This window comes from Gracilinanus agilis, chromosome 1 (assembly GCF_016433145.1).
Source record: "Gracilinanus agilis isolate LMUSP501 chromosome 1, AgileGrace, whole genome shotgun sequence".
Classification (NCBI taxonomy): Eukaryota; Metazoa; Chordata; class Mammalia; order Didelphimorphia; family Didelphidae; genus Gracilinanus; species Gracilinanus agilis.
The window spans coordinates 339,006,939-339,032,163 of NC_058130.1; the positions used below are offsets into that span (position 1 = coordinate 339,006,939).

Below are 25,225 nucleotides of genomic sequence, written 5' to 3' on the forward strand. Positions count from 1 at the left end.
CTGCGTAAGAAGTTTCACTGCCACACATACTTACCATCAGACCCCCTTCAATGGTGTCTTTGTGCACTCTGAATATAAGGTGCATGAAATTGATTACAAACTATGATATAGCAGGAAGTTGGACTTTTCTTTGAGCTCTTCTGAGGTAGTAGACAGTCCTTCCTCCTACCTTTTAAAAAGTTTTTAAAAACCAGGCAACTGAAATGAGAGAGGAATGGAATGTTGATTGCTGGGCTTAAAGACCCTCTGAAATGCATTTCTGCCTTTGGTGTGCTCTGACTAAACTTCCTTCAGCAATATCTAATTATTACCTGGACTACTATGAATGTCTCAAGGCCACTATAAAGATACTACATATGAATTTGATGGGAAGTTTCCCAAGGGTATGATATGCTTCATTATTATAATTTGCCCTTTGACACCTAAATATTTTGAAGGTCACAAAAATTCCATTCAATGGAATTACAAAAAGGTATGATATGCACAAGCAAATTACCATTATATTCCCGCTTTTGATAATTCTCTTTCTATTCCCATATATTAGACATCTTTCCAAAATATAGGAGAATGATGTTTATATAATCACAAGGATGTTACATGTCATCCTATAGTAACAGTCCTTATTAAAAACAACCTTCACATTATTTCTAGCATGGGAGCCCTACAGTGACACAGTCGTGGGACTTCCAATCATAAATAATTTTTCTGAAGATAAACGAACCCACTCTTTCTGCTGTTCTTCAAGCTTTTCGGCCAAACATTTAATTAAAACTGGGTCCACCTTGGAGTCAAATTTATTGGCAAACCAATGTCCATATTTCATAAGCCATCTCAATTCGGCTGCCCCATAGATACATACACTACGAAGATGAGAGCCAGTACAGGGAGGATAGAAATGGTCTTCTAGGTAATTCCATTTGACCAGTCGAGTCTTACTTTGTAAGTCTGTGACATCTTGTGCTGATCTGGATATCTCCCCGGGTATTCCTGGTACTCGGATCATGGTGGCCCAGAAATGCTCATCTGGGGAGTATGTATCTTTAGACCACTCAAAAAAGTCCTTAGCAAGGGGGTTATTGAAAGTATAGTTAATGAAGGCTCGGCTTAAAACAAAATAAGCACTACCCACAAAAATCTCAATGTTATGAGGTGGAGCTTCCTTGGAAATGTTTGTCCTTACAGGCATTAGCGTGTAGTCATAAGGCACAATTTTGAGTTCATGGTGATAAGTGAATCTTTCCTTTTTGGTGCTACTTGGCTTCACTGACTCGAGCATATTTGCTCCATTTAGTTTTTTCAACTCAGTTACCAATTCAAAGTTTGATTTTAAAGGAAAATCTTGCCCACACAGGTTAATAACATACTTCCAAGGAACATGGGATTTCAGTAGGTCAGACAAGCAATTAAAATCAGCTTGGAGCCTGGAAATGTGAGCATATTCCACTGTCTCTAATTTGGAAGCGATGAAAATGTTAGAAAAGCACCTGGCTAAACTGTCCATAGCAAGTTTGAAAGTGGTAGGTGATTTCTGATCATAATGAATACAATAAACATTGTGACTGTTGTATATTGCATGGATCAATCTTTCAACCATGATGGCATCTTTGTGAACTACCAAAGAATAAGCTATTGGGAATTTTTGCTCTTCTGTTGAAACAGGCTTCAGGTGGTATCTTCTTATGGCCTGATAGACCTTACAATCTTTGGTCATTTCTACAACATCTTCATCATCTAAATCAATGATGTCTTTCTTCCGTATCTCCAATGCCTTGCCAATCTCCACAGGTTCTTGCTCATAAATACGGGAACAGTTAATTTTGTACCTGAATTCACCTCTGACAAAAGTATACCTGTTCCTTACATAGGATGAAGTGCTTAAAGATCGTTCGACTAAGTAAATGCCTTTTCCGAAGAAGTAGGATCTTTTCACGTTTAAAAGTTTCAATAAAGAGAACAACCATAGTGTCAAAAACAGTATGAAAATCTTCTGTCGCAGAGGGTATTTGGAAGAGCACATGTATCCCTTCATTCTGTAAGAAGAGAAAAGAATTCAGTTGCAGTAGTAAAGAAAATTAGATACAGATGCATGCTACAGTATCCTAAACTAGATTTAAAAAAACCATCAAAACAATGAGATAAGAAAAACTGCACAAATTTGCTTGCATTTTCCCATGTTAACAGAATTTGAACTGTGAAAATAATCATAGCGGACAATTTACACATGTCATTTTATTTGGGGAAGATTCAATGATACAAATACCACTATCCCCATTTTATAAGTGTAAATCAACTGAGGGTTGAGTAGGTTAAGTGTCTTGTCCATATTCATCCAGCTATTAAGTTTGAGAGGCAGAATATTAATCCAATTCTCCCAGCATTCTTTCCACCTGCCGTGTTGCTTCTTTTAAGAAAAAGTTTGGTAATTAAACAAACAGTGGAGATGATAAACTAAGGATAAATACCATGTCCCTACCATTGTCCCTTCTATCTTCTATAACATGAATCTGTCTATATGTGGTACTGGTTGTTCTTTTGTTTTCTGGGATCCCATTTTGAACTGCTTATTGGACATTTCAAATAGGATAATCTGTAGGCATCTTAAACTCCAGTATGTCTAAAACAGAACTAGATATCTTTCCCTCCAGAGCCTCACTTATACTGAGTGCACCACCATCTTTCCATTCAATCAAGTACACAGCATTGGCATTACCCTCAATTTCAAATAGCCAATCACTTGCCAAATTTTATTGTTTCTACCTCTATGACATCGTTCACACCCATCCCCTTTTCTTTACTCATAGAACCACTACCTCTGTTCAGACTCTAATCACCTAGTCTATTAAAACAGTCTCCTAATTTGTACCTTTGCATCTACTATCTCTCCATTTTAAGTCAACTTCCATATAGCTACCCTACTCAGTAAGCTCTATAGACTTCATTTCCCTTTGGGACCAAATACAGACTCCTATATTTGATTTTCATCTTTCACAAACTAGTCCCAACCTATTTTTCCAACTTTGTTCTACATTTTCCTTCTACCTGATATCCAGTCATGTTGATCTTCTTCCTGTTCCTCACATACAACAATCAAGTTTTCATCTTTCTACTTTTGCATTGTGAGTGCCATGCCTAGAATGCACTTCTCCCTCACCTGTTCCTCTTAGAATCCTTAGTTTCATTTAACACTCAGCTCAAGCACCATTTTCTACATTAGGCCTTTCCTGATTCCCCTAGTTATTAGTTCTCCTTCCCCCATTACACTTATAGTTTTTAAAAATATATTTCCTTATGTATAGGTTGTCTCTTCCTGTCAAATGTTAGCACCTTGAAGGCAAGGACTATTTAATTTTTGTCTTTGAATCTCCATTACCTAGCATAGTGCTTAGTAGGTGCTTAATAAATACTTGTTGATAGATTGAATTTGGTAACTCTCCTCTGGATAACTTTTTGCTGATGTTTATACCTTTAATTTTACTTTCTTGTGTTATTTCTATCTGTAGGTAGCTATGGCTAATATTATTAGAACTATGTCAAATAACAGTGGGAATAGAGGTAGCCTTATTTTACACCTGTTTGTAGTGAGAAAACTTCCAGTGCTTTGCCATTACAAATAATACTAGCTCTTGAATTTAGATCTATACTTTTGATTACAGTAATGAAGAGCCCTTCTGTACCTATATTTCACAAAAAATTTAAATGTTGCATTTTGCCAAAAAGTTTTTTTTTCCTGTATCTACTGATATAATTGTGTGGTTGTTGTTTATATGATTGAGTGTGTTGTTTTTCTTTCTTTTTAAAAATACTTTCTCTTTTAGTAACAGTTCTAAGAGAGAAAAACAAGGGCAAGACAAATGGAGTTAAGTGACTTGCTCGGGGTCACACAGCTAAGAAGTCTCTAAGACCAGATTTGAACCTAGGTCCTCCCAACTTCAGGCCTATTGCTCTATTCATTGTGCTCCCTAGCTGCCTCAATTATATTGTTTTTCTATGAAATCAGCCTTGCATTCTTGGGAGGAATCAATTTGGGCTCATTATTTTTAGGGAAGAAGCTCAGTAAACACAAACTGATGATGTAGCTAATTTTACTTGTTCAACTAAAAACAATGAATATGAAAACTAAAGACTAATTTAGAGTAGGAAATAGCCAATATGTTTTTCAAAAACTAATCTGCAATCCCCACCCCCAACTTTCACTTAAATTTCAGCTGAAGAATCTCTGCTTTGCACTAAGGCTTCAATGAGGAGTTAAAAATTATCCTTCTTAAGTATAAGATGCTCATGGGGAAGAATCCTTCACAAATCCATTTATCATCTCGATGCTCTAAGTTTCATTCCTTTTGAATGCTTTCTAAATGATGACTAGGCACTATACCATATTAGCCCGAATATAATGCGACATTTTTTCCCCCAATATGTACCTTTAAAAGTCGCATTCACACTATATTTGAGCACTTCCAGCTTTGAAACCATAAGTTGTGTATTGTGCACCTCAGCATGCATTTTAGTGCATCTATTTATAATCACTCCATCATAAATGAATTGAGAATTTATGTTACAACGTAACATTGTTCAAATGTACTAGAAGTGTCTTGAGGAGACACTGAAAATAGATTTAGGCTAAATTGTTGCAACTTCACATATGTGTTGTCTCATGGAAATCGTCTTTCACACACATGTTATGGTAGCAATAAATCTAACGCCATTGTTTTTGGTTTTGGTATCTCTTATACCGAGGTTTTGTCATTATAATTTCTCAACATTTACCCATTATTTATTTGTTGATGGATAGAGAAAATAATATTGACTATGTTGGTAAAAAGGCTTCTTCCAAAACCCAAGTACTTTTCCTCTTTCTAAGTTACCCTTCAAAATACTTAGGATGGCACTATATTCGGGGCTGTATTATATTTGGGCTAATACAGCAATTCACTTTATGGGCTTCAAAGATGGAAAACATCTTAAGATACCAACTAGTAGAATCTTGATTTAATCAGATGACCAGGCTACATGAGCAGCAAACTACTGAGGATGAGCTTTTAGAGCTTACTATTATGTTCATATTAGGCATCTATATATGTCTGTCTATTTCTTTCTATCTATCTATCTATCTATCTATCTATCTATCTATCTATCTATCTATCTATCTATCTATGTATATGTATATGAACAATTATTGTCCTTCATGGTATAAACCAATTTATACAGATGACTAGCAGGATTACTTTTAGGCAGACCAAGCACTCTATTTTTTATCTTCTCATTCATTAGCAAACTTAACAAACATTTATTTACTAAGCATCTACTCTGTATAACACCATGCTACTTCCTACCTGTATGGCCTTGGGCAAGTCACTTAACCCTGTTTACCTGGCCCTTGCTTCTCTTCTGCCTAAGAATCATTATCGATTCTAAGACAGAAGATAAGGATTATCAAAATAATTATATTTATATGTAATATATATAGCAATTTACATGCAAATTAAAACAATTCTATAATTCTATCCCACTCTCCTCAGAGTAGCAAAGGTAAGAAAAATGAAAAATAAGAAATTTTGGAAGGGCTGTGGGAAAATAGGCATATTGATGCACTGTTGGTGTACCTGTGAATGGGTACAACCATACTGGAAAGAAATCTGGAATTATATACAAAAAGTTACTTAACAGCACATTCCCTTTACCCACTTATAGCACCACTAGGCCTATACCCAAAAGAGTACAAAGAAAGAAGAAAAGGTCCTATGTGTACAAAAATATTTAGTGCATCTCTTTTTTGGTGTTGGCAAAAAAAATAGAAACTAAGAGGATTTCCATCAATTGAGAAATAACTGAATAAGCTACATATGAATGGGATGGAATATTATTGTGCTGTAAGAGATGAGGAAATAGGGGACTTTAAAAAAAGGAGGAACGAGGAGCAGGAGGTTATAGAACCAGGCCTAGAGACAGGAAGTCCTGGATACAAATTTGGCCTCTGACACTTCATGGCTGTGTGACTCTGGCAAGTCCCTTGACCCCCATCACTTAGCCCTTATCTCTCTTTTCCCTTGGAACTTATACTTAGTATTTATTCTAAGAAAGAAGTTAAGGGTTAAAAAAAAAGTATCAAGGGACCTGCCCTATGAGGGAGTCTGGGAAAAAGAGAGAAAAGAAGATATGGAAGTGATGTAAGCAGAAACAAAAGAGCAATTTATGCTAGACATCAATATTATAAAAATGAATAATTTTGAAGATTTTTATAAACAAGGAGTGGAATGAGAACCAGGAAAACAGTTTATACAAGAGCTCATGAAAACGAACAACTTCGAAATCTATAAGAACTATGAACAATCCAACAACCATTCATGATTCCAGATGACTGATGATGAAATGTGTCACACATTATGAAGAGATGATGGGATTTGAAGTATAAAATGATACACATACACAGAGCCAGTGGAGGAATACCATGCTTGAGTATATATATATATATATATTTTAAAAGAAATTTGCTTTTTTTTTTCTTTTCAAAGGGGTGGGAGGTAGGAGGAACAGAAATGGAATAGAATTGTTAATTTTTTTTAAGTAACTAGTTTGATATTTCATGATTTAATTTTTAAGAAAAATATTTTATGTCTTATACTGAAAGAACATTGCAAACATTTAATCTTGTGTTGTATTTTTTCCTGATAAATTTGTTTTAAGGTCATGACTATTCTGAGATACTTGTTGCTTAGTATTATATGCTGCACTATTGAGCATTTGTAGTAGTTCTATTTATTACTCAGAGTTGCAGACAGACCAAATGGCATTTTTACGGGAGGGAATCTTAGTCTGGTGAACTTGTATTGGGTATGGTACAAAATGTTTATTTGAAACACACCCTTGTTTGACTGTTGAATAAAAAGTATAAAAACCCATTTTTTAAAAGTTCATGCAATATTTGACATCTATAGTACTCTACCACCTCTCTATTTTAAAAAAATCAACAGAAATCTATTTAATTTCTTTTTCTTCTACCTCCTATCCTATCAAAAAGAAAAAGCAAATTTCTTTTAACAAATGTACATACTCAAGCATAGCATTTCTCCAATGGCTCTGTGTGTGTATGGTGTGTGTGTATATCATTCCATACCCCAAATCCATCACCTCTTCACAATGGATGATATGTTTCAACATCAGTCCTCTGGAGTCATGAATAATTATTGAACTGATCATAGTGCTTACAGATTTCAAAGTTGTTTGTTTTCATGTGTTCTTGTATAACTTGTTTTCCTGGTTCTCATTCTCACACAACAAATGAGGCAAAACAGTTCTTAGTCTCTCTGGTACCAAAAAGAGAAGTCTGATCACATTTTTTGGCACCAGAAAGCAATTCAGAGGTGCTCAGTGAGAAAATGTTTCCAGCCCCACATGACATTTAGTGGACAGGTTTGACTGAAGTTTCCAAGGAGAGATCTTTCATTTACTTCCATGGGTAGAAAATTCAAACTTTTTTTTCTGATACAATGTTTTCTTTTAAGCCAGTATTATTTTTTAGGTTTACTGCTCCTCAAAGCCATACATTAGAGAGTAACACTTTGGTATATTGTGATTTATCCATTCATTCTAGCATTTGCTTTACTATGGTTATATACATACACATACACACACATATATAATTTAATATGCATATATTTACTATGGTTAAATATATGTCTATACACACACATGTATATATGCACACATACTATATACATATTTTGATCCTACAACTGGCTTCATATACTAAGTCAAAGAAAACTTAAGCATCTAAAGCAGTGATTCCCAAAGTGGGCGCTACCACCCCCTGGTGGGTGCCGAAGAGATCCAGGGGAGCGGTGATGGCCACAGGTGCATTTATCTTTCCTATTAATTACTATTAAAATTTAAAAAAATTAATTTCCAGGGGGCTAAGTAATATTTTTTCTGGAAAGGGGGCAGTAGGCCAAAAAAGTTTGGGAACCACTGAATTCTAAAGGATCAGTAAACACATCTCTTAAGAAATTAGTTTTGACTTAAAAAACACAAAGAATACATAAATTATACAACTATCCCTTCCACATCTCAATTTTCCCCATTCCAGTTTTGATATATATTGCTAGAAGGCATAAGAAATTAAATGGGATTTTTTTTCTTGTAGTTTTGGAAGCTGCAGACAACAGGTAAATACCAGCAGATGACACAGGAAAAGTTTAGACACTCAGAAATGCATAAAATATATGTATAGTATTATATAATATCAAGATATTTTATCTTTTAATACTATAAATATATACAATTTTAAAAGTTAAAATAAGTAAAAAGTTAGCTTGCAAAAAGAAAGGGAAAGCCAAAATATTTTAAATTTCTAGATGGTAAGGTGCTGCACCCTACTGTCCCCCACTCCGGGATAATCAGGAAGTGATACATGTATACACATACACACACACATTCCTTAAGGACATTTTTGTAAAACTACCATTTTACTGTGGGAAATCTGAGAACTCAGCCAGAATACTCAACATATATCCTACTGCCACCAAGATATGCCAGACTCTCTTCTGAATTCAAATCACATTCCTAGCAAGTAGAGGACACATTTCTCAGCCACTTTCCTCATGCTAATCTTTTCGTGCTCCATTCCCAATGATTAGCAAAAATAATAATATGTACCACCAGAACAATTTGGGTCATTTAATAAAAATTTGTCAAAAATTCCTTCCACTAAAGAAAACAACATCAATTTTTTGGCCTCCTTCTTAATCTTCTCTAAGTTATTAATAACTGCCTGCCTAAGTTCTCCTGTGTTTGGCTGTATTTGGACTAGAGGGCTTGTTATTTGCATTTAATACTTTTTCTGAGACCTATTTGCCTTTAACCTTGTCGGAACCTTTTTAGAGTTTGATGAACTCTTTTCTTTCTCTTTGCCACTGGACTTTTCAGCTCCTTTCTCCAAAGTCCCTGAAGATGTGAAAACATCTTCAGTATGAGTGTATGAATCCATTTCTTCCTTCACCTCATCTTTAATTGTTACTTTTCTTTCTTTGACCTCTTGAATAATTTCTTTAGAGAGAATGAAGTTCTCAATGCTTTCACAGAATACATGGAACTTAAATATGACTTTGGAGATCTACCTCCCTAAGTTATGACTGAACTTTTCTCTGATGCATATTATGTAGAAATGCCTCCAAATGAGGAGCATGTGCCCCAGCATGGCATGGAAGAAGTACCTTGGGACTCCACACCATGATTTCCTTGGGTGGCCAGGTATTGATTCCACTAGGCCTTTCTCACCACTACTGCCAGGACCCCTGGTAGAAACTGGGGCCCTATTACTGCCAGAGCCAGAGCCAGTTCTGCATGAACTTTCATGAACTGCATGAAGTCACTATGTAATTTAATTTTACTTAAATGTTGCGCATTGTTATGAGATTGCTCACAAAGTTGGAATAATCTGTAAATGTTTGAAATGTAAGAATTAAAAACATCAATAAAACTGCAAAAATATGTATACAGTATAAAGTTAATTAATGCAAATATATTCAAAGTAGTTCAGTACAAAGTAGTTTGAGATGGAAGGTATTAGCAGTTGGCGAGTGCCAAGAAGGGCACCTGTGCTGCATCTTAAAGAGAGAAACTCTATGAGTCAGGGATAGAGGGTGAGGATTCCAGGTATTAGCAATGGCTAATCAAAGGCATAGGGAGGGGAGTCAAAAGATATAGTGTCATGTGTAAGCAACATCATGGAAAACATGTTTGGATGGATTGAAAAGAACAGGAGGTAGAGTGATTTCTTGGTTGGAGCCAAGTTACATAAATCTTTAAAAACTAAACAGAAGAGTTTGTGTTTTATCCTTAAAAATTTTTTATTACATGCAGAAACAATTTAAAATAATTCTTTTCTGACATTTTGCAATGTAGATTCTCTCCCTCCTTTCCTTGTATTCCCTCCCAGCTCCCCGAGGCAATAAATAATCTGATATAAGATATACCAATACTGTCATCAATACATTATTTCCATACTCCTCATATCGTGAAAGAAGACAACATATCTCACATACAAGAAAAATATTCAAAAAGGAAATAAAGAGAAAAATGGTATGTTTCAATCTGCATTTAGACTCTGACAGTTCCTGCTAGGGTTGTGAACCACATTTTTCAGCATGTGATCCTTGGGGTTATCTTGGATCCTTGCATTGTTGATAATAGTTTAATCCTTCACAGTTGATTATCGCACAATATTTCTGTTATTGCATACAATGTTCTTCTAGTTCTGCTCACTTCATTTTACATCAGTTAATATAAGTTTTTCCAGGTTTTATATTTTATCCTAAAGGCAACAAGAAGACATTGAAATCAGATGAATAGGAAATCTCACATGATCAGATCTGCAACTTGGGCAGCAACGTGTAGAATGGGCTGGAATAGCAAAAGTCTTGAGGAAGAGAGAACTATTAGGTAGCTGTAGTAATAATGAAGGGAGAGGTGGTAAAAGTTTGAACTAAGGGAATAGCTGTGTAAGAAGAGAAGGGATCAGATTTGAAAAGTAGAAACTGGAAGATTTGGCAAGCAATTAGATATATGAGGTGAGGAACAGTAAAAAATCCAGGCATAATGCCAAGATTATTCATCTGGGATCTGAAAAGATGGTTGTGCCTTTGGGAGAAATAGGAAAGTATGGTAGATGAAAGGATTGGGGGAAAATATAGTGAGTTCCATTTTTGAGGGTCAAGTGACTTGCCTAAGGTCATATAGCTAATTTATGATAGAGTTGAGATGAGAATCCTGGTCTTCCAACACCTGATTTTTCCACTTTGCCATTGATCACCTCATTTCTTGTGCATAGGAGAACCTGTCTGAAAATTATATTTACATCTAAAAATGAGAGCAACATAGTGGTCTGAGAGTAGACAGTTTGGACTGGGTCAGGGGATAGGAACTGAGTATTCTTTTCCCTAAATAAAGTTCTGGAGGCATGAAGAAGGATTTCTCTTACAAATTTCTGATGATGCACATTTCCCCTACTCGTATGAAGTATATTCAAGTCGAATCAATCTAGAAGTATTTACTAAACATCTTCTATGGACCAACCTTGGGCTAGGTTCTGTGAGCCATACTGAGGTTACCAAAAAAAATAGATTTAAATGAAAAATGAAGAATTCTAATTTGACTTAATTTAATAAAATAATTAGAATGAATTAACCACTACATGCTAGTTATTGTAAAGGATACAAAGAAGACTATTCTTGACTTCTGATAATTCCCTAGTTTAGTTGGAGCTGCAGTCAGTGGTGTTTTCTTTGATCCTAAGAGAAGAAGATTGTCCAGTGATTGTTGGGTTGGTTATTTTCATGGTTATTAGGGAAAAAGTCTACACACACACACACACACACACACACACACACACACACACACACACAATTGCAATATNACACACACACACACACACACACACACACACACACACACACACACACAGAATTGCAATATAATTTTTGAAAACCCAGAACTTCCATCTTAGAATGAATAAATAAGTATTGGTTACTAATCCAACCATTCTGGAAGGCAATTTAGAACTATGGCTAAAAGGCTATAAAACTGTATGTATTCTTTGATCCTGTAATACCACTACTAGGTCTGTATTCTAAAGAGATTAAAAAAGGCTGGGGCGCAGGAGAGGAAACATATAAGAAAAACAATTGCTTGAACGCATGGGTTGGGGTGGACATGATTGAGGGTGTGGACTCGAAACTACCACACCAATGCAACTACCAACAATTTGGAAATTGGTCTTGATCAAGGACACATGACAAAACTAGTGGAAATGCGCATCGGCCATGGGTGGGGGGGGGTTGAAGGGGAAAGGTGGAGCATGAATCATGTAACCATGTTAAAAATGAATATTAATAAATGTTAAAAAAAAAGGCTGGGGGAGGAGAGCAGCCCTTTTTGTGGTGACAAAGAATTGGAAATTGAGGGGATGCCCATCAATTGGAAAATGGCTGAATAAATTGAGGTACATGTTGATGATGGAATACTATTGTGTTATGAGAAATGATAAGCAAAATGACTTCAGAAAAAGCTGGAAAGACCTACATGAACTGATATAAAGTGAAACAAGTAGAACCAGGAGAACATTGTACACAGTAATAGCAATATTGTGGGATGATCAACTGTGAAAGGCTTAGCTATTCTAAGTAACTGATCCAGGACAATTCTCAAGGACTTCAGACAAGAAATGCTATCCACCTGCAGAGACAGAACTGTTGGAGTCAGAATGCAGATCAAAGCATATGATTTTCCACACTAGTTTATTTGTGGTTTTATTTTAGGGTTTTGGTTTTATATGAGGATTCTCTTACAACAATGATCAATATGGAAGCATCTTTTGCATGATAATACATGTATAACCCAGATGAAATTGCTTACTATTTCCAAGAGGAGGGGAGGAAAAGGAGGGAGGATGGGAGAATTTAGATCTTATAATTTTGGAAAATGTAGGTTGAAAATTGTTATTAAAAGTGTCAGTTCCAAAGCAGAAAAGCAGAAAGGGCTAGGTAATCGGGATTAAGTGACATGCCCAGGATCACACAACTAGGCAATGTCTGGAACCCAGGACATCCCATTTTTAGGCTGGTTCTCTAAAATTGAGTCACCTAGCTGTCCTGCAATGCAATATAATTATTGTTCTCAACCTTTCACTCATCCCCCAGTAAGTATGCCCAAGCAGTCACTAAACCCCTGTAGCTGATCATTTCTTCCTGCCTCAGAGATTCATAATTCTTGGTTACAGTATCAGTAAAAAAAATTAAAATATCAGTAAGTTTTGAACTCCATGTCAAATTGAGGTAGAAATTGGAAACAATTATTTGGATACTTCAAGTAACTACTAAAATGAAATGTCTAAATTAATTTAGCACAGGGAGGATAGGCAGCACAGTGGATGGAGAACAGACTTTGAGTTAGGAATATTTATCTTTCTGAGTTCAAATTTGGCCTCAAACATTCATTAGATGTGTGACCCTAGGCAAGTCACTTAATTGTTGGCCTCAGTTAATCATCTGTAAAATGAACTGGAGAAGAAAATGGCAAGCCACTCTAGTATCTTTGCAAAGAAAACTCCTAGTGGGGTGTCAGAGAGTAGGACATGACTAAAACAACTGAACAACAACAATTTGAGAGACAGAGAGGGGATGATTATGGGAGCAATCTGCCCAGAGAATATGGTAGAGGATGGGATCAAGGCTACATATGGAGAGGTTGGCCTTAGGATTCAAAGTAACTGCTTTATCAGAGACTGCAATAAAGAGAAGAGAATGAGGGATGATATCCAGGGGTTTTGATTTATAGATAAGGGGAGAAGAGGAAGTTCATGGGAAATGGTTCCTATTTTCACTGGAAAGTGTGATCCAAGGTCCAGTCTACTGAGAGGGTAATGTGGGAGACTTGAGGAGAGAAGGGGGAATATAGAAGAAGCTCTGGGAAGGATGTGTTAGCAAATCAATGAGTGAGGAATAAAAGGATGACATTGCCACTTTGAGAGTCCAGTTGAGATGTTGGGTTTTTTTTTTATTAGATTTGTGACTGTATTGATTTTCAGAACTTTACAGAGAGCTACCTAGAGCATTGAAAGGATAAGTGACTTGCCCAGGGTTACATAGCCCTGGGCTATGTAACAGAGTATGTGTCAGAAGTAGAGCAGTTTCTTGAGTCCAAGGTTAGGCTCTGTCCACATACTACCTCTAATAGGTTAGATAGCAAAACTTTGTTGTGAACCTATTAGCACAATTCTGTGATTTCCTCCATCATGATTCAGGAACATATAAGTAGGAGGGAAAGATACAGATAGTGGTAGTAGTTCAGGGCTGGGGTTTGAAAAGGCAAGAGCAGCAATAAGTCAGAAGTAAGAAAACTGACAATAGAGGAAGTGTGATGTTGAACTGGTTAACTAAAGTAATAAGACTGAGAATGAAGAAAAGCAAAGCCAGAAAAAAGTTGATGGCCTTGCAAAAGACTGAGGGAGGGACTGAAGGTCATTGTGAGTCTAAAGGATATTCGCTTTTGCCACAATTCTTTTTTTAAAATTAAGTTCATCTAATTAATTAATTAATTAGTTTAGAGTGATTTTTTTCCCCATGGTTACATGATTCATGTTCTTTTCCTCTGCTCCTTATTCCCCCCTCCTGTAGCCAATGAGCAATTCCCCTGAGTTTTACATGTGTCACTGATCAAGACCTATTTCCATATTATTAATATTTGTACTAGAGTGATCGCTTAAGAGTCTACATTCCCAGTCATATCCCCATTGACCCATGTGATCAAGCAGTTGTTTTTCTTCTGTGTTTCTCCTTCCAGTTTTTTCCCTGGATGTGGATAGCATTGTTTCTCATAAGTCCCTCTGAGTTGTCCCAAATCATTGCATTGCTGCTAGTAGAGGAGTCCATTACATTTGATTGTGCCATAGTGTATCTGTCTCTGTGTACAATGTTCTCCTGGTTCTGCTCCTTTCACTCTGCATCAGTTCCTGGAGGTTTTTCCACTTCACATGGAATTCCTCCAGTTCATTATTCCTTTCAGCACAATAATATTCCATCACCAACAGATACCATAATTTGTTCAGCCATTCCCCAAATTGAAGGGCATACCCTCATTTTCCATTTTTTTGCCACCACAAAGAGTGCAGCTATAAAGATTTTTGTACAAGTCTTTTTCCATACTATCTCTTTGGGGTATAACGCTCTTCTTTCTTAAAGTTAATACTAAGATAGAAATTAAGGGTTTTTAAAAATACATTTAGGAGGAGTAGATATAGAAAAGGATGGAATGATAAGAGATTATGGCTGAATAAAGGAATTTCAGGATTACTGACAAAGTAATAGGGACACCTGTAGGCAAAAACTGAGTATGGTTTTAGTGGAATAAAAGAATAGAGTAGATCATAGGAGGTGAGAGGATTAAGGAGCTAGTTGCCCAGAGTGTTTGAGGGAATGGAATGGAAAAGATTATGAATCAAGCTCTGAGCTCCTTGAAAAGGACAGACAATGATTGGGGGGCCAGTATGTCATTGCCACCAAGATCCCAATTCAGTGACAAATTTGAATAGAGTGAACCTCAAAGGAGTAGAGGTCGTTGAGTAAGTGTTGGAGGGAGACTTTGCAAGTGGCCCTTTAGGATAAATGTGTGAGGGTGGGATGTGGAGAATTATAAGAGTAATCATGACTAATACTAGTACTGGGAAGAATGGCTGGCTAAGAATGCACAGACTATGTAAGTGGTAGAAAATACCACTTACATAAAAAAAAAAAAGGAAATGGGTTAGAATGAGGTGTTAATTCTGTTAGTTGTAATATGTTATTCATGGAATTTCAAAGAGCACAGTAGAAGGAATAGGAAGACCAACATGAGACATGGAAGAGGTACAGCTGAATGGGAAAGGTGGAATAATCTTTGTATAGATAGGAAGAGATTCTGTGTTAGAGGAACTAGATGAAGAAGAAATCAGAATTCCTCCTAGCAATCAATCAGCAAGTATTTGATGGTCCTACATATAACTTATTCAGTTATTAGCATCCTTCCAGTAGAACTTGCTTTATTATGGAAGTAATTTTCTTTTCCTTCTTTTCTTCCCTCCCTTCCTTTCTTTCTCCTTACCCTATGTCTTAGAGTTGATACTAAGTATCAGTTCCAAGGTAGAAGAGTGGTAAGAGAGAGCAATTGAGGTTAAGTGACTTGTCCAGTGGTCACACAGCTAGGAAGTATCTGAGGCCAGATTTGGACCTAGGACCTCCTGTCTCCAGTCCTGGCATTATATCCACTGAGTCACATAGTTGCCTCATAATTTTCAAAATATCTGATGTTTCTGTCTTTTAACCCCCAGCCACCAATAGAATATCTACCTACTCCTTTGGGGTAGAGATAATTTCATTTTGGTCTCTTTAACCACAGTGCCTAGCATAGTACCTGGAATATAACAAGTGCTTAATAAATATCTTTTTAAAAATTCATTCAATCAAACATTTAAAAAAATAAAAATATGTTATTTATTAATTTTGAACATTCTTTTCTTTTTAAATGTTGAGTTCCAAATTTTCATCTCACCTTTCCCAGCCCCCCCCCACTGAGAAGGCAAGAAATATGATATCATTTATATATGCAAAATCATGCAAATATATATTCCCATATTAGCCATATTTCAAAAAAAGGAAAGACTGAGAAAATCATATTTCAATTTGTACTCAGAGTTCATCATTTCTCTCTGTGAAGGTGGACATCATTTTTTCATCACAAGTCCTTTGGAATTATCTTCTATTATTGTATTAATCAGATTAGCCAAGTATTTCACAGCTGATCATCATTGCAACATTGCTGTTATTGTGTACAATGATCTCTTAGTTCTTCTCATTTTACTTTACATCAATTCATATAGGTCTTGTCATGTTTTTCTGAAACCACATGCCCTCATCACTGTCATAGCACAATAGTACTCTATCACAATTACGTGCTACAACTTGTTCAGTCATTCCCCAATTGATGAGTATCCTCTTGATTTCCAGTTCTTTGTCACCACAAAAAAAAAAGCTGCTATAATTATTTTGTACATATAGGTCCTTTTTCTTTTAGCTCTTTGGGACACTGATCTTTGATCTCTTTGGCATATCAATTCTGAGTCAAAGGGAACACACAGTTTGATCACCTTTTGGCCATAGTTCTGGACTATTCTACAGAATGGTTGAACCAACTAGTTCAGTATTCCAACAGAAGTTCATTAGTGTAACTATGTTTCCCTCATTGCTTCCAGCATTTGTCATTTCTAATAGGTATATGGTGGTATTTTGGAGTTGTTTTAATTTCTCTTTCTCTAACCAAAAATCATTAAAAGTATTTTTTCATATGAAGATAGATAGCTTTGAATCCTTCTGAAAGTTGCCTGTTTCTTTGACTATTTATCAACTTGGGAATAGTTTTTATTTTAATAAACTTGACTCAGTTCTGTGCTCAGTACATATTTGAGAAATGAGACCTATATCAGAGAAACTTGCTTCATTGTCTGTGGTAGCTTTTAGCATAATGTAATTTCCTTGATTATCTTTTAAAATTAGGTCTATTTTTGCTTTTGCTTTATCTCACATCATGATTGCTATCCCTGACTTTTTAAGTTCAGGTGAAGCATAATAGATTCTGCTCTAGCGCTTTATATTTTATTATTTTTTTTAGAAAAAATTTTTCCATGGTTCCATGATTCATGTTCTTACTCTCTCCCCCCTCCCCATAGCCAATGCCCATTTCCTTTGGTTTCTTCATGTGTCATTGATCAAGATCTATTTCCATATTGTTGATAGTTATACTAGGGTGGTCATTTAAGAGTTTACTTCCCAAATCATGTCCGCATCAAGCCATGTGTTCAAGCAGTTGTTTTTCTTCTGTGTTTCCACTCCTATAGTTCTTCCTCTGAATGTGGGTAGTGTTCTTTTCCATAAATCCCTCAGAATTGTTCTGGGTCATTGCATTGCTGCTAGTACAGAAGTCTATTACATTTGATTTTACCACAGTGTATCAGTCTCTGTTTACAATGTTCTCCTGGTTCTTCTCCTTTCACTCTGCATCAATTTCTGGAGGTCATTCCAGTTCACATGGAATTCCTCCAGTTTATTATTCCTTTGAGCACAATAGTATTCCATCACCAAAAGACACCACAATTTGTTCAGCCATTCCCCAACTGAAGGGCATACCCTCGTTTTCCAGTTTTTTGCCACCACAAAGAGTGTGGCTATAAATATTTTTGTACATGTCTTTTCCCCTATGATCTCTTTGGGGTACAAACCCAGTAATGGTATGGCTGGATCAAAGGACAGGCAATCTTTTAGTGCTCTTTGAAGCCCTTTATATTTTAGCTCAATGTGTCTTTTTGTTTCAAGGGTGTCATTTATAAACAATAGATTGTTGAATTATGGTTTCTAATTCAGGGGCAGAATCAAGATGGCAGCTTAGTAGCAGCAAAAGCTGAAACCTTTATAACAGTACTTCCAAACTAGCTTTTTAAAAATGCCTTAAAATGACAAGAGCAAAAAAATAAATAAAATAAAAACAAAAACCCAGCAAGACAGAATGAGGGGGCTCTCCTGCTGAACATAACTTGAAAGGTAGGCAGAGAGAGAATTGATTTTTATGGGATAAGGGGGAACCAGAAGCAAAACTACACACAAAGGAATGCTGGCTCACCACCACCACCACCACCACCACCACCACAACAACAACAACACACACACACTCACCTGGTTCCCCAACTAGACATAGGCTAACTTTGGGATCTGAGAACCCAGGCTACACCAACAAAAAAAACACCTTAGAGCCACCCCTTGAAGTCCCAGGCCCTGGCACCAGCCCACAGTGAGACTCAGAAGTCAATAGCACTGGACCCTTTTATGCTTCCTCAGCAGTAGAGAAGACCAAGCCCCAGAGCAAAATAGCTCACAGTGCCAATCCCTACAAGCCAGCAGAGGAGACAAAATTAGCAATCAGCTTTCAGAATTACCAGTCCACAAGACAGAAAAGGCTAGGAAAACGAGCAAACAGCAAAAGAAACACTTAACACTAAGAAATTTCTATGGGGACAATTGAGCAAAGCATGGAACCAATGGGGGATGGTGAGATCCAAGCAACCACATGTAAAACTTCAAGGAAAAATGGGAATTAGTCTCAAGCTCTGTAAGAATTTAAAATGGAATTTAAAAAATGAAATAAGAGAGGTCAAAGAAAAATGAGAAAAAGAAAGTAATGCAAAAAGAAAATAGTTTAAAAAAGCAAAATTGGTCAACTGTAAAAAGAGGCACAATGAATTAAATGAAGAGAAGAGGTCCTAAAAAACAGAATTGACATATTGGAAAAAGAGGCAAAAAAATCATATGAAGGAAAGAGTGCCATGAAAACTAGAATGGACCAAAGGAAGAATGGACCAAAATGGAAAAGGGGGATGAAAAGGTCATGGAAGAAATTCAATCTTTAAAAATTAGAATTGGGCAAATAGAAGCTAATGTCTTCATGAGACATCAAGAAACAATAAAACAAAATAAAAAAAATAAAGAAATAGAATAAAATGTAAAATATTTTATTTAAAAAACCGACCTGGAAAATAGATCCAGAAGAGAGACAATTTAAAATTATTAGACTACCTGAAGTCATGACAAAAAAAATAAAAAGCTTAGAAATCATATTACAAGAAATTATCCAAGAAAACTGCCCCATTTTTTTTAAACAAAAGGGCAAAATAGGCATTGAAAGAATCCACAGATCACCTTCTACAATAAATTCCCAAATGAAAACTCTCAGGAATATTATAGCTTAGTGCAAGAGTTCTCAGGCCAAGGAGAAAAATACATAAAGCAGCCAGAACAAAACAATTCAAATATCATGGAATCTCAGTCCAGATTACACACGATCTGGCAGTTTCCACATTGAAGGTGTGGCATAAATTTTTATCCCACTGCCCCAATTTAAACAATTTAGGTAAACAAAGTCAAAAAGCCAAATTTTTGTAAGTCAAGGTAGAATTTTAGAGTTTATTGGAAGAGGGTCAAATCTTCCACATAAACCTGGAATCTCACACATGTTACATAGTTGTACCCCAGGGAGAGACAAAGTCAGGCAGCAGAGACCTGGTTTATATACTAGGACAGTAACAAAGTGAATATTTCCAGGCAAGGATTATGACATATCATAAGACACAGCATCATGTAGATCTTTTTTTAGAAACTGTTACCCAACTACACAGCTGATTGGTTAGTTCATTTAGGAAAACCCATATTTGTCTAAAGGTCAAATCACAAGACAATACCCTAATTTAGAGAATAGTGATGACCATTATCTCAGACTCATCTGATCTGGTGAAAGGATGGTTACTTCTCAATAAGGAAGGGTGTGTATACTTGCACTGTATCAGGACATGATGCAGCACATTCATTGGGACATGAAATTCAGATGGTCAGCATCTCATGATAGAAGAGAAGCATGACTTAGGGAGGGTTTGAAAGTCCCCTTAGAAGCAGTTTTATGCTCTACTTAAAGATCTTATAAAAATCATGAATTCTACTAACTGAAATTAAGATTATGATGGAATTATACTAATCACTTTAGAATCACAGTATTGATTATCTTAAACCTTTATCAGGATAAAATCCAATCAAGTATAAGGGGGTAGGGGTCTATTTTTCTGACAAAGGACCAGATGGCTTGGAATATGCTATTCTGGAAGGCAAGGGAACTGGGTTTACAACCAAGAATCACCTACCCATCAAAACTGACTATATTCTTTCAGGGGTAAATATGGTGGAGAGGAGAGTAGCTTTAAGGGAGGAAGAAGTTGGGGAGGGGGTAATTAAAAGACCCTATGAAGAAGTGGGAGGGGAATAAAAAGGGTGGTGGGAAGGGGAGTAATATAAGGGAGGGGGAAGTTGGGCAGTGATTAAAAGCAAAACACTGGTATGGAGGAAAAGAGTGAAAGGATAAATGGCAGGATTAAAAGAGGAAATCAAGATGGAGGAGAATACACAGATGGTAATCTTAACTGAATGTAAATGGGATGAACTTACTCATAAAACAGAAACAGATAGCAGAGTGGATTAAAAACCAGAATCTTACCATTTGAGGCAGATAGACACACACAGAATAAAGATAAGTAGCTAGAGTAGAATCTATTTGGCTTCAATTGAGAAGAAAAAAGCAGGAGTAGTAATCATGATCTCAGACAAAGCTAAAGCTAAAATAGACCTGATTAAGAGAAAAGGAGGGTGCAGCTGGGTAGCTCAGTGGAGTGAGAGTCAGGCCTAGAGACAGGAGGTCCTGGGTTCAAACCCGGCCTTAGCCACTTCCCAGCTGTGTGACCCTGGGCAAGTCACTTGACCCCCATTGCCCACCCTTACCAATCTTCCACCTATGAGACAATGCACCGAAGTACAAGGGTTTAAAAAAAAAGAGATAAGGAAAATAATTATATTTTGATAAAAGACATATAGACGAGGAAGAAATATCAGTAATTAATATATATGTACCAAATTGTATAGCATCCAGATTTTTAAAGGAGAAACTAAAGGAGCTTAAGGAGAAAATAGATGGTAAAACTATACTAGTGGAGAACCTCAACCTTCCCCTATTAGAACTAGATAAATCTAACCAAAAAAGAAATAAGAAATAAATATAATTTCTAAACCATTCTACTGTCTGCTTATGTTTCATGGGTAAATTCATAACATTCATACGCACAGTTATGATCACTAACTGTATTTCCTCCATCCAATTTTCTTCTGTTTTTTTCTTTCTCTCTTTTACTCCTGCCTCTCCTCAAAAGTCTATTTTGAGTCTAATGACTGCCTCCTTTAATCTATCTTCCCTTTTCTCACTCTTCCCCCCAACCTTTCTCTTACCCCTTTCCTCTCCTATTTCCCTATTGGGCAAGTTAAATTGCTATACACATTTGAGCATGTATACATATTCTTTACGCTCTGAGTCCATTCTGATAAGAGTGAGATTCAAGCACTGCCCATTGCACACCCCCACTTATCCCACATTGTAAAAGCTCTTCATTGCCTATCTTTTTATCTGAGAAATTTTCCTCATTCTACCTGTTTCTTCTACCATCTCCCAATGCATTTTTCTTTCTTCAGTTTTTTTTTTTTTTAATTTTTTTATTTTAAACCCTTAACTTCTGTGTATTGGCTTATAGGTGGAAGAGTGGTAAGGGTAGGCAATGGGGGTCAAGTGACTTGCCCAGGGTCACATAGCTGGGAAGTGTCTGAGGCCGGATTTGAACCTAGGACCTCCCGTCTCTAGGCCTGGCCCTCAATCCACTGAGCTACCCAGCTGCCCCTTTTCTTCAGTTTTTGAAGGCATTCCAATATAATAAAAACTTACCCATGTTTATGGAAACTCCTTTTAATTGCCTTAATAATGATAAAGTTCTTGGGAATTACATGTATCTACCCATATAGAAATGTAAATAATTTAATTTTAATGAGTCCCTTATGATTACTCTTTTATGTTTACCTTTTTTATATTTCTCTTAGGGCTTGTGTTTCAATGTCAAATTTTCTATTTAGCTCTGGTCTTGTTATCAGGAATGCTTAAAAGCCCTCATTAAAAATTAATTTTTCCCCCCTGAAAGATTATAGTCAGTTTTGCTAGGTTGGCTATTCTTTGTTGTAAACTTAGCTCCTTTGCTTTCCAGAATATGATCTTCCAAATCCTCTGATTCTAGGCCACTAAATCCTTTGAGATCCTGACTGCGACTCCATGATATTTGAATTATTTCTTTTTACCTGTGAGAAGTATTTTCTTTTTGACCTAGGAGTTCTGGAATTTGACTACAATATTCCTAAGAGTTTTCATTTTGGCATTTGGGGATCTCTCTCTCTCTCTCTCTCTCTTTCTCTCTCTCTTTAATTCTTATCTTCTGTCTTAAAATTACTACCAAATATTAGTTCCAAGGCAGAATAATGGTAAGAGTTAGGCAATTAGGATTAAATGACTTGTGTAGGCCCAGCTGGGAATTATCTGAGGTTAAATTTGAACCCAGGATTTCCCATCTCCAGGACTGGTTCTCTATGTACTTGTAAGGATAGGATTTTATTACACTACTGAGCTACCTCACTACTCCATTTTGAGATCTCTTTCAGGAGACAAGCAACAAATTCTTCCAATTTCCATTAACTTTCTGGACCTAAGATATTAAAGCAGTTTTCTTTGATACTTTTTGAAGTATATCTTAGGCTCTTTCTATGATCATGGCTTTAAGGTAGTCCAATAATTCCTAATTCTTTATCCAATGAAATAGTTCACATTTTCTTCTATTTTAAAATTCTTTTTACATTGTTTAATTGTTTCTTGATATCTTATGGAAGCATTAGCTTCCATTTGACTAATTCTAATTTTTAAGAGATTGTTTTCTTTGGTGAACTTTTGTACCTTCTTTTCCACAGAAAATAATTCTGCTTTTTAATGAGTTCTCTTCAGTAGATTCTTCTACTTCTTTTACTATTTGGCTAATTCTGTTTTTTTTAGATGTTATTTTCTTCAGTATTTTTTGTGCCCCTTTAATGAGCTATTGGTTCTCTTTTCATAATTTTCTGGCATCACTCTCATATCTTTCTCAAATTTTCATCTACTACTCTTATCTCCTTTCACTCTTCCAGGAATTCTTATTAATTTCAGTTCAATTAGCATTTTTCTTTGAGGCTTTAAAAAAAACCATTTTCACATTGTTGTCTTCTTCTGAGTTTGCCTTTGTCTTCCCTGCCACCATAGCAACTTTTTATGGTCTAAGTTTTTTTTTTTTTTTTTTTTTTTTAGTTGTTTGCTCATCTCCCCAGTCTAGTTCTTGACTTTAAACTTAATGCTAAAGTTGGGCTATGCTTGTCTGAGGTTGGGAAGAAACTGTCTCAAGCTTCAGACATTTTCATGCTATTGTTTTCAGAGATACTTCTGGAAGTTTTCCAATTTTTAGTGCTTCCAAAGTGATGTGATACAAGGAAAAATGTGGTAACTGGTCTCCTGGATTGTGCTCTGGTCTTTACCCAGAAAGGGCACCTGATCCCATGCTACCACAAGCTCTAGTATTCCTCTTTGCTTTGGTACTTTGGTCAGAGCTCCTACTCCCTTGTGACTGACCACCAGTGCTTTTCTTTGCCCTAGAACTATGACATAGAACAGGTGATCAAGTTGCCAGTTAGCACCAGCTGTATCCAGTACTAGCAAAGGTCTTCTGGAATTTATTTCTGACCAAATGTCCCATCCTCTTACCATCTTTGGGCTGAGAGCTCCTGAAGCTGCTGCTACAGTCACTGTCGCTGGTGCTATGTGTGGTGGTTCAAAACAGGGCTCCACCCTTGTGCCACATATTTCTCTTGCTGACCTTTTAAGTTTCCTTAGTCAGGAAAAATGTCTCACCCTGACATTTTATTGGCTCTGCTGCTCCAAAATTTGAGTTGAAGGGTTATTTTAAAGTTGTTTGGAGGGGAATGTTGGGAAGAGTTCAGCTGGGTGGCTGCCACTAATCTGTCATCTTGGCTCCTCCCACCAATGCTTGTTGAATTGAACTAAAAGTATCTTTTTTAAGACATGAAGTACTAGAAATATAGAACTAAAGGCTTTTTTTTTTAAAACTTACTGTGACCAGTGTTTATTTGGTGTACAATATTAAAAATCTATCATTCTTGGAGCCTGGAACATAGTAGGTATCTAAAAAATGCTTATTGGCTAATTCATTATCACATTTCTTTTCAAAGGTTAGTCTTTTAATAAACACTTATTAAAATACTTTTATTTTTTTTGCTTCTAAATTTATTTTAATTTAAATTTCCATAATTAAATAATTTCAAAAACACTACACACCATAAGCCACCTGGAAATGATTAGTCATAACCACCTCCTACAAAATCAACTTTGCCTTACTACTACAAATTGCCTGGAGACTTTTACATTAGAATGTGCACCTGATGTCAGAGGTTTTGCTAAAAGAAATGTTCTGATTGTCACCACTGCCTTGCACTCTAACGCTAGTCACAGGCATACTTACAAAGCCATATATCTATATAATAAGGGCTACAGTGCCCCTTTTCTATGAGTAATTTTTTTTTTTAGCCTGTGATTGTCCCTTGGGATTTATGTACATTTTCTGTATAATTTTACTGTCCAAATGTAGATATTTCCAAAACATTTCAATGGTTTATGAGAACAATGGGACAGAATATTTGAAACCAGATCTGCCTTAGACTCTTGGATTCATGGCTGCCATAACTATAAAACTATGAGAAATGGATTCCATAGAAACAGTGAGGCAGGCAGGGAAAAATATTATAGCACTGAATGAATACACAAACAGAATCTAGAGAACATGGCAGTTTCTTATATTGAGACTAACACCAGTCTTGCCTGAGAATTCTAAAATAATTGATTAGGGACTCAAAAAGATGTACACACACACACACACACACACACAAACACACAATGTATAATGTCCACAACCGGGGGGGGGGGGGGGGAGGGAACCAATCTTTTCAGTGTTGAAAAGCTCACTTGAGAGACAGTGAGGTGGTTCAGTGGATAGAGAACCAGGCCTAGAAAATGGGAGGTCCTGCCTGGGTTCAAATTTGACCTCAGAAACTTCCTAGCTGTGTAACCCAGGGTAAGTTATTTAACATCAGTTGCCTAATTCTTACTGCTCTTTCTTTTTTAAACCAATACTTAGTACTGATTTTAAGAA

At 36.3% G+C, this 25,225-nt stretch overlaps 1 protein-coding gene across 1 annotated transcript in view; it reads right to left on the bottom strand.

The window, feature by feature from the left end:
* Positions 1-661: 661 nt before the first annotated feature.
* Positions 662-25,225, bottom strand: part of GCNT4 (glucosaminyl (N-acetyl) transferase 4) — a 56,856-nt gene continuing 32,292 nt past the window's right edge. Inside the window, exon 2 of the mRNA XM_044663069.1 lies at positions 662-2,030. Coding sequence (XP_044519004.1) covers positions 662-2,029 — 1,368 coding nt within the window. The 5' untranslated portion in view covers position 2,030. The remainder of the gene's footprint in view (positions 2,031-25,225) is intronic.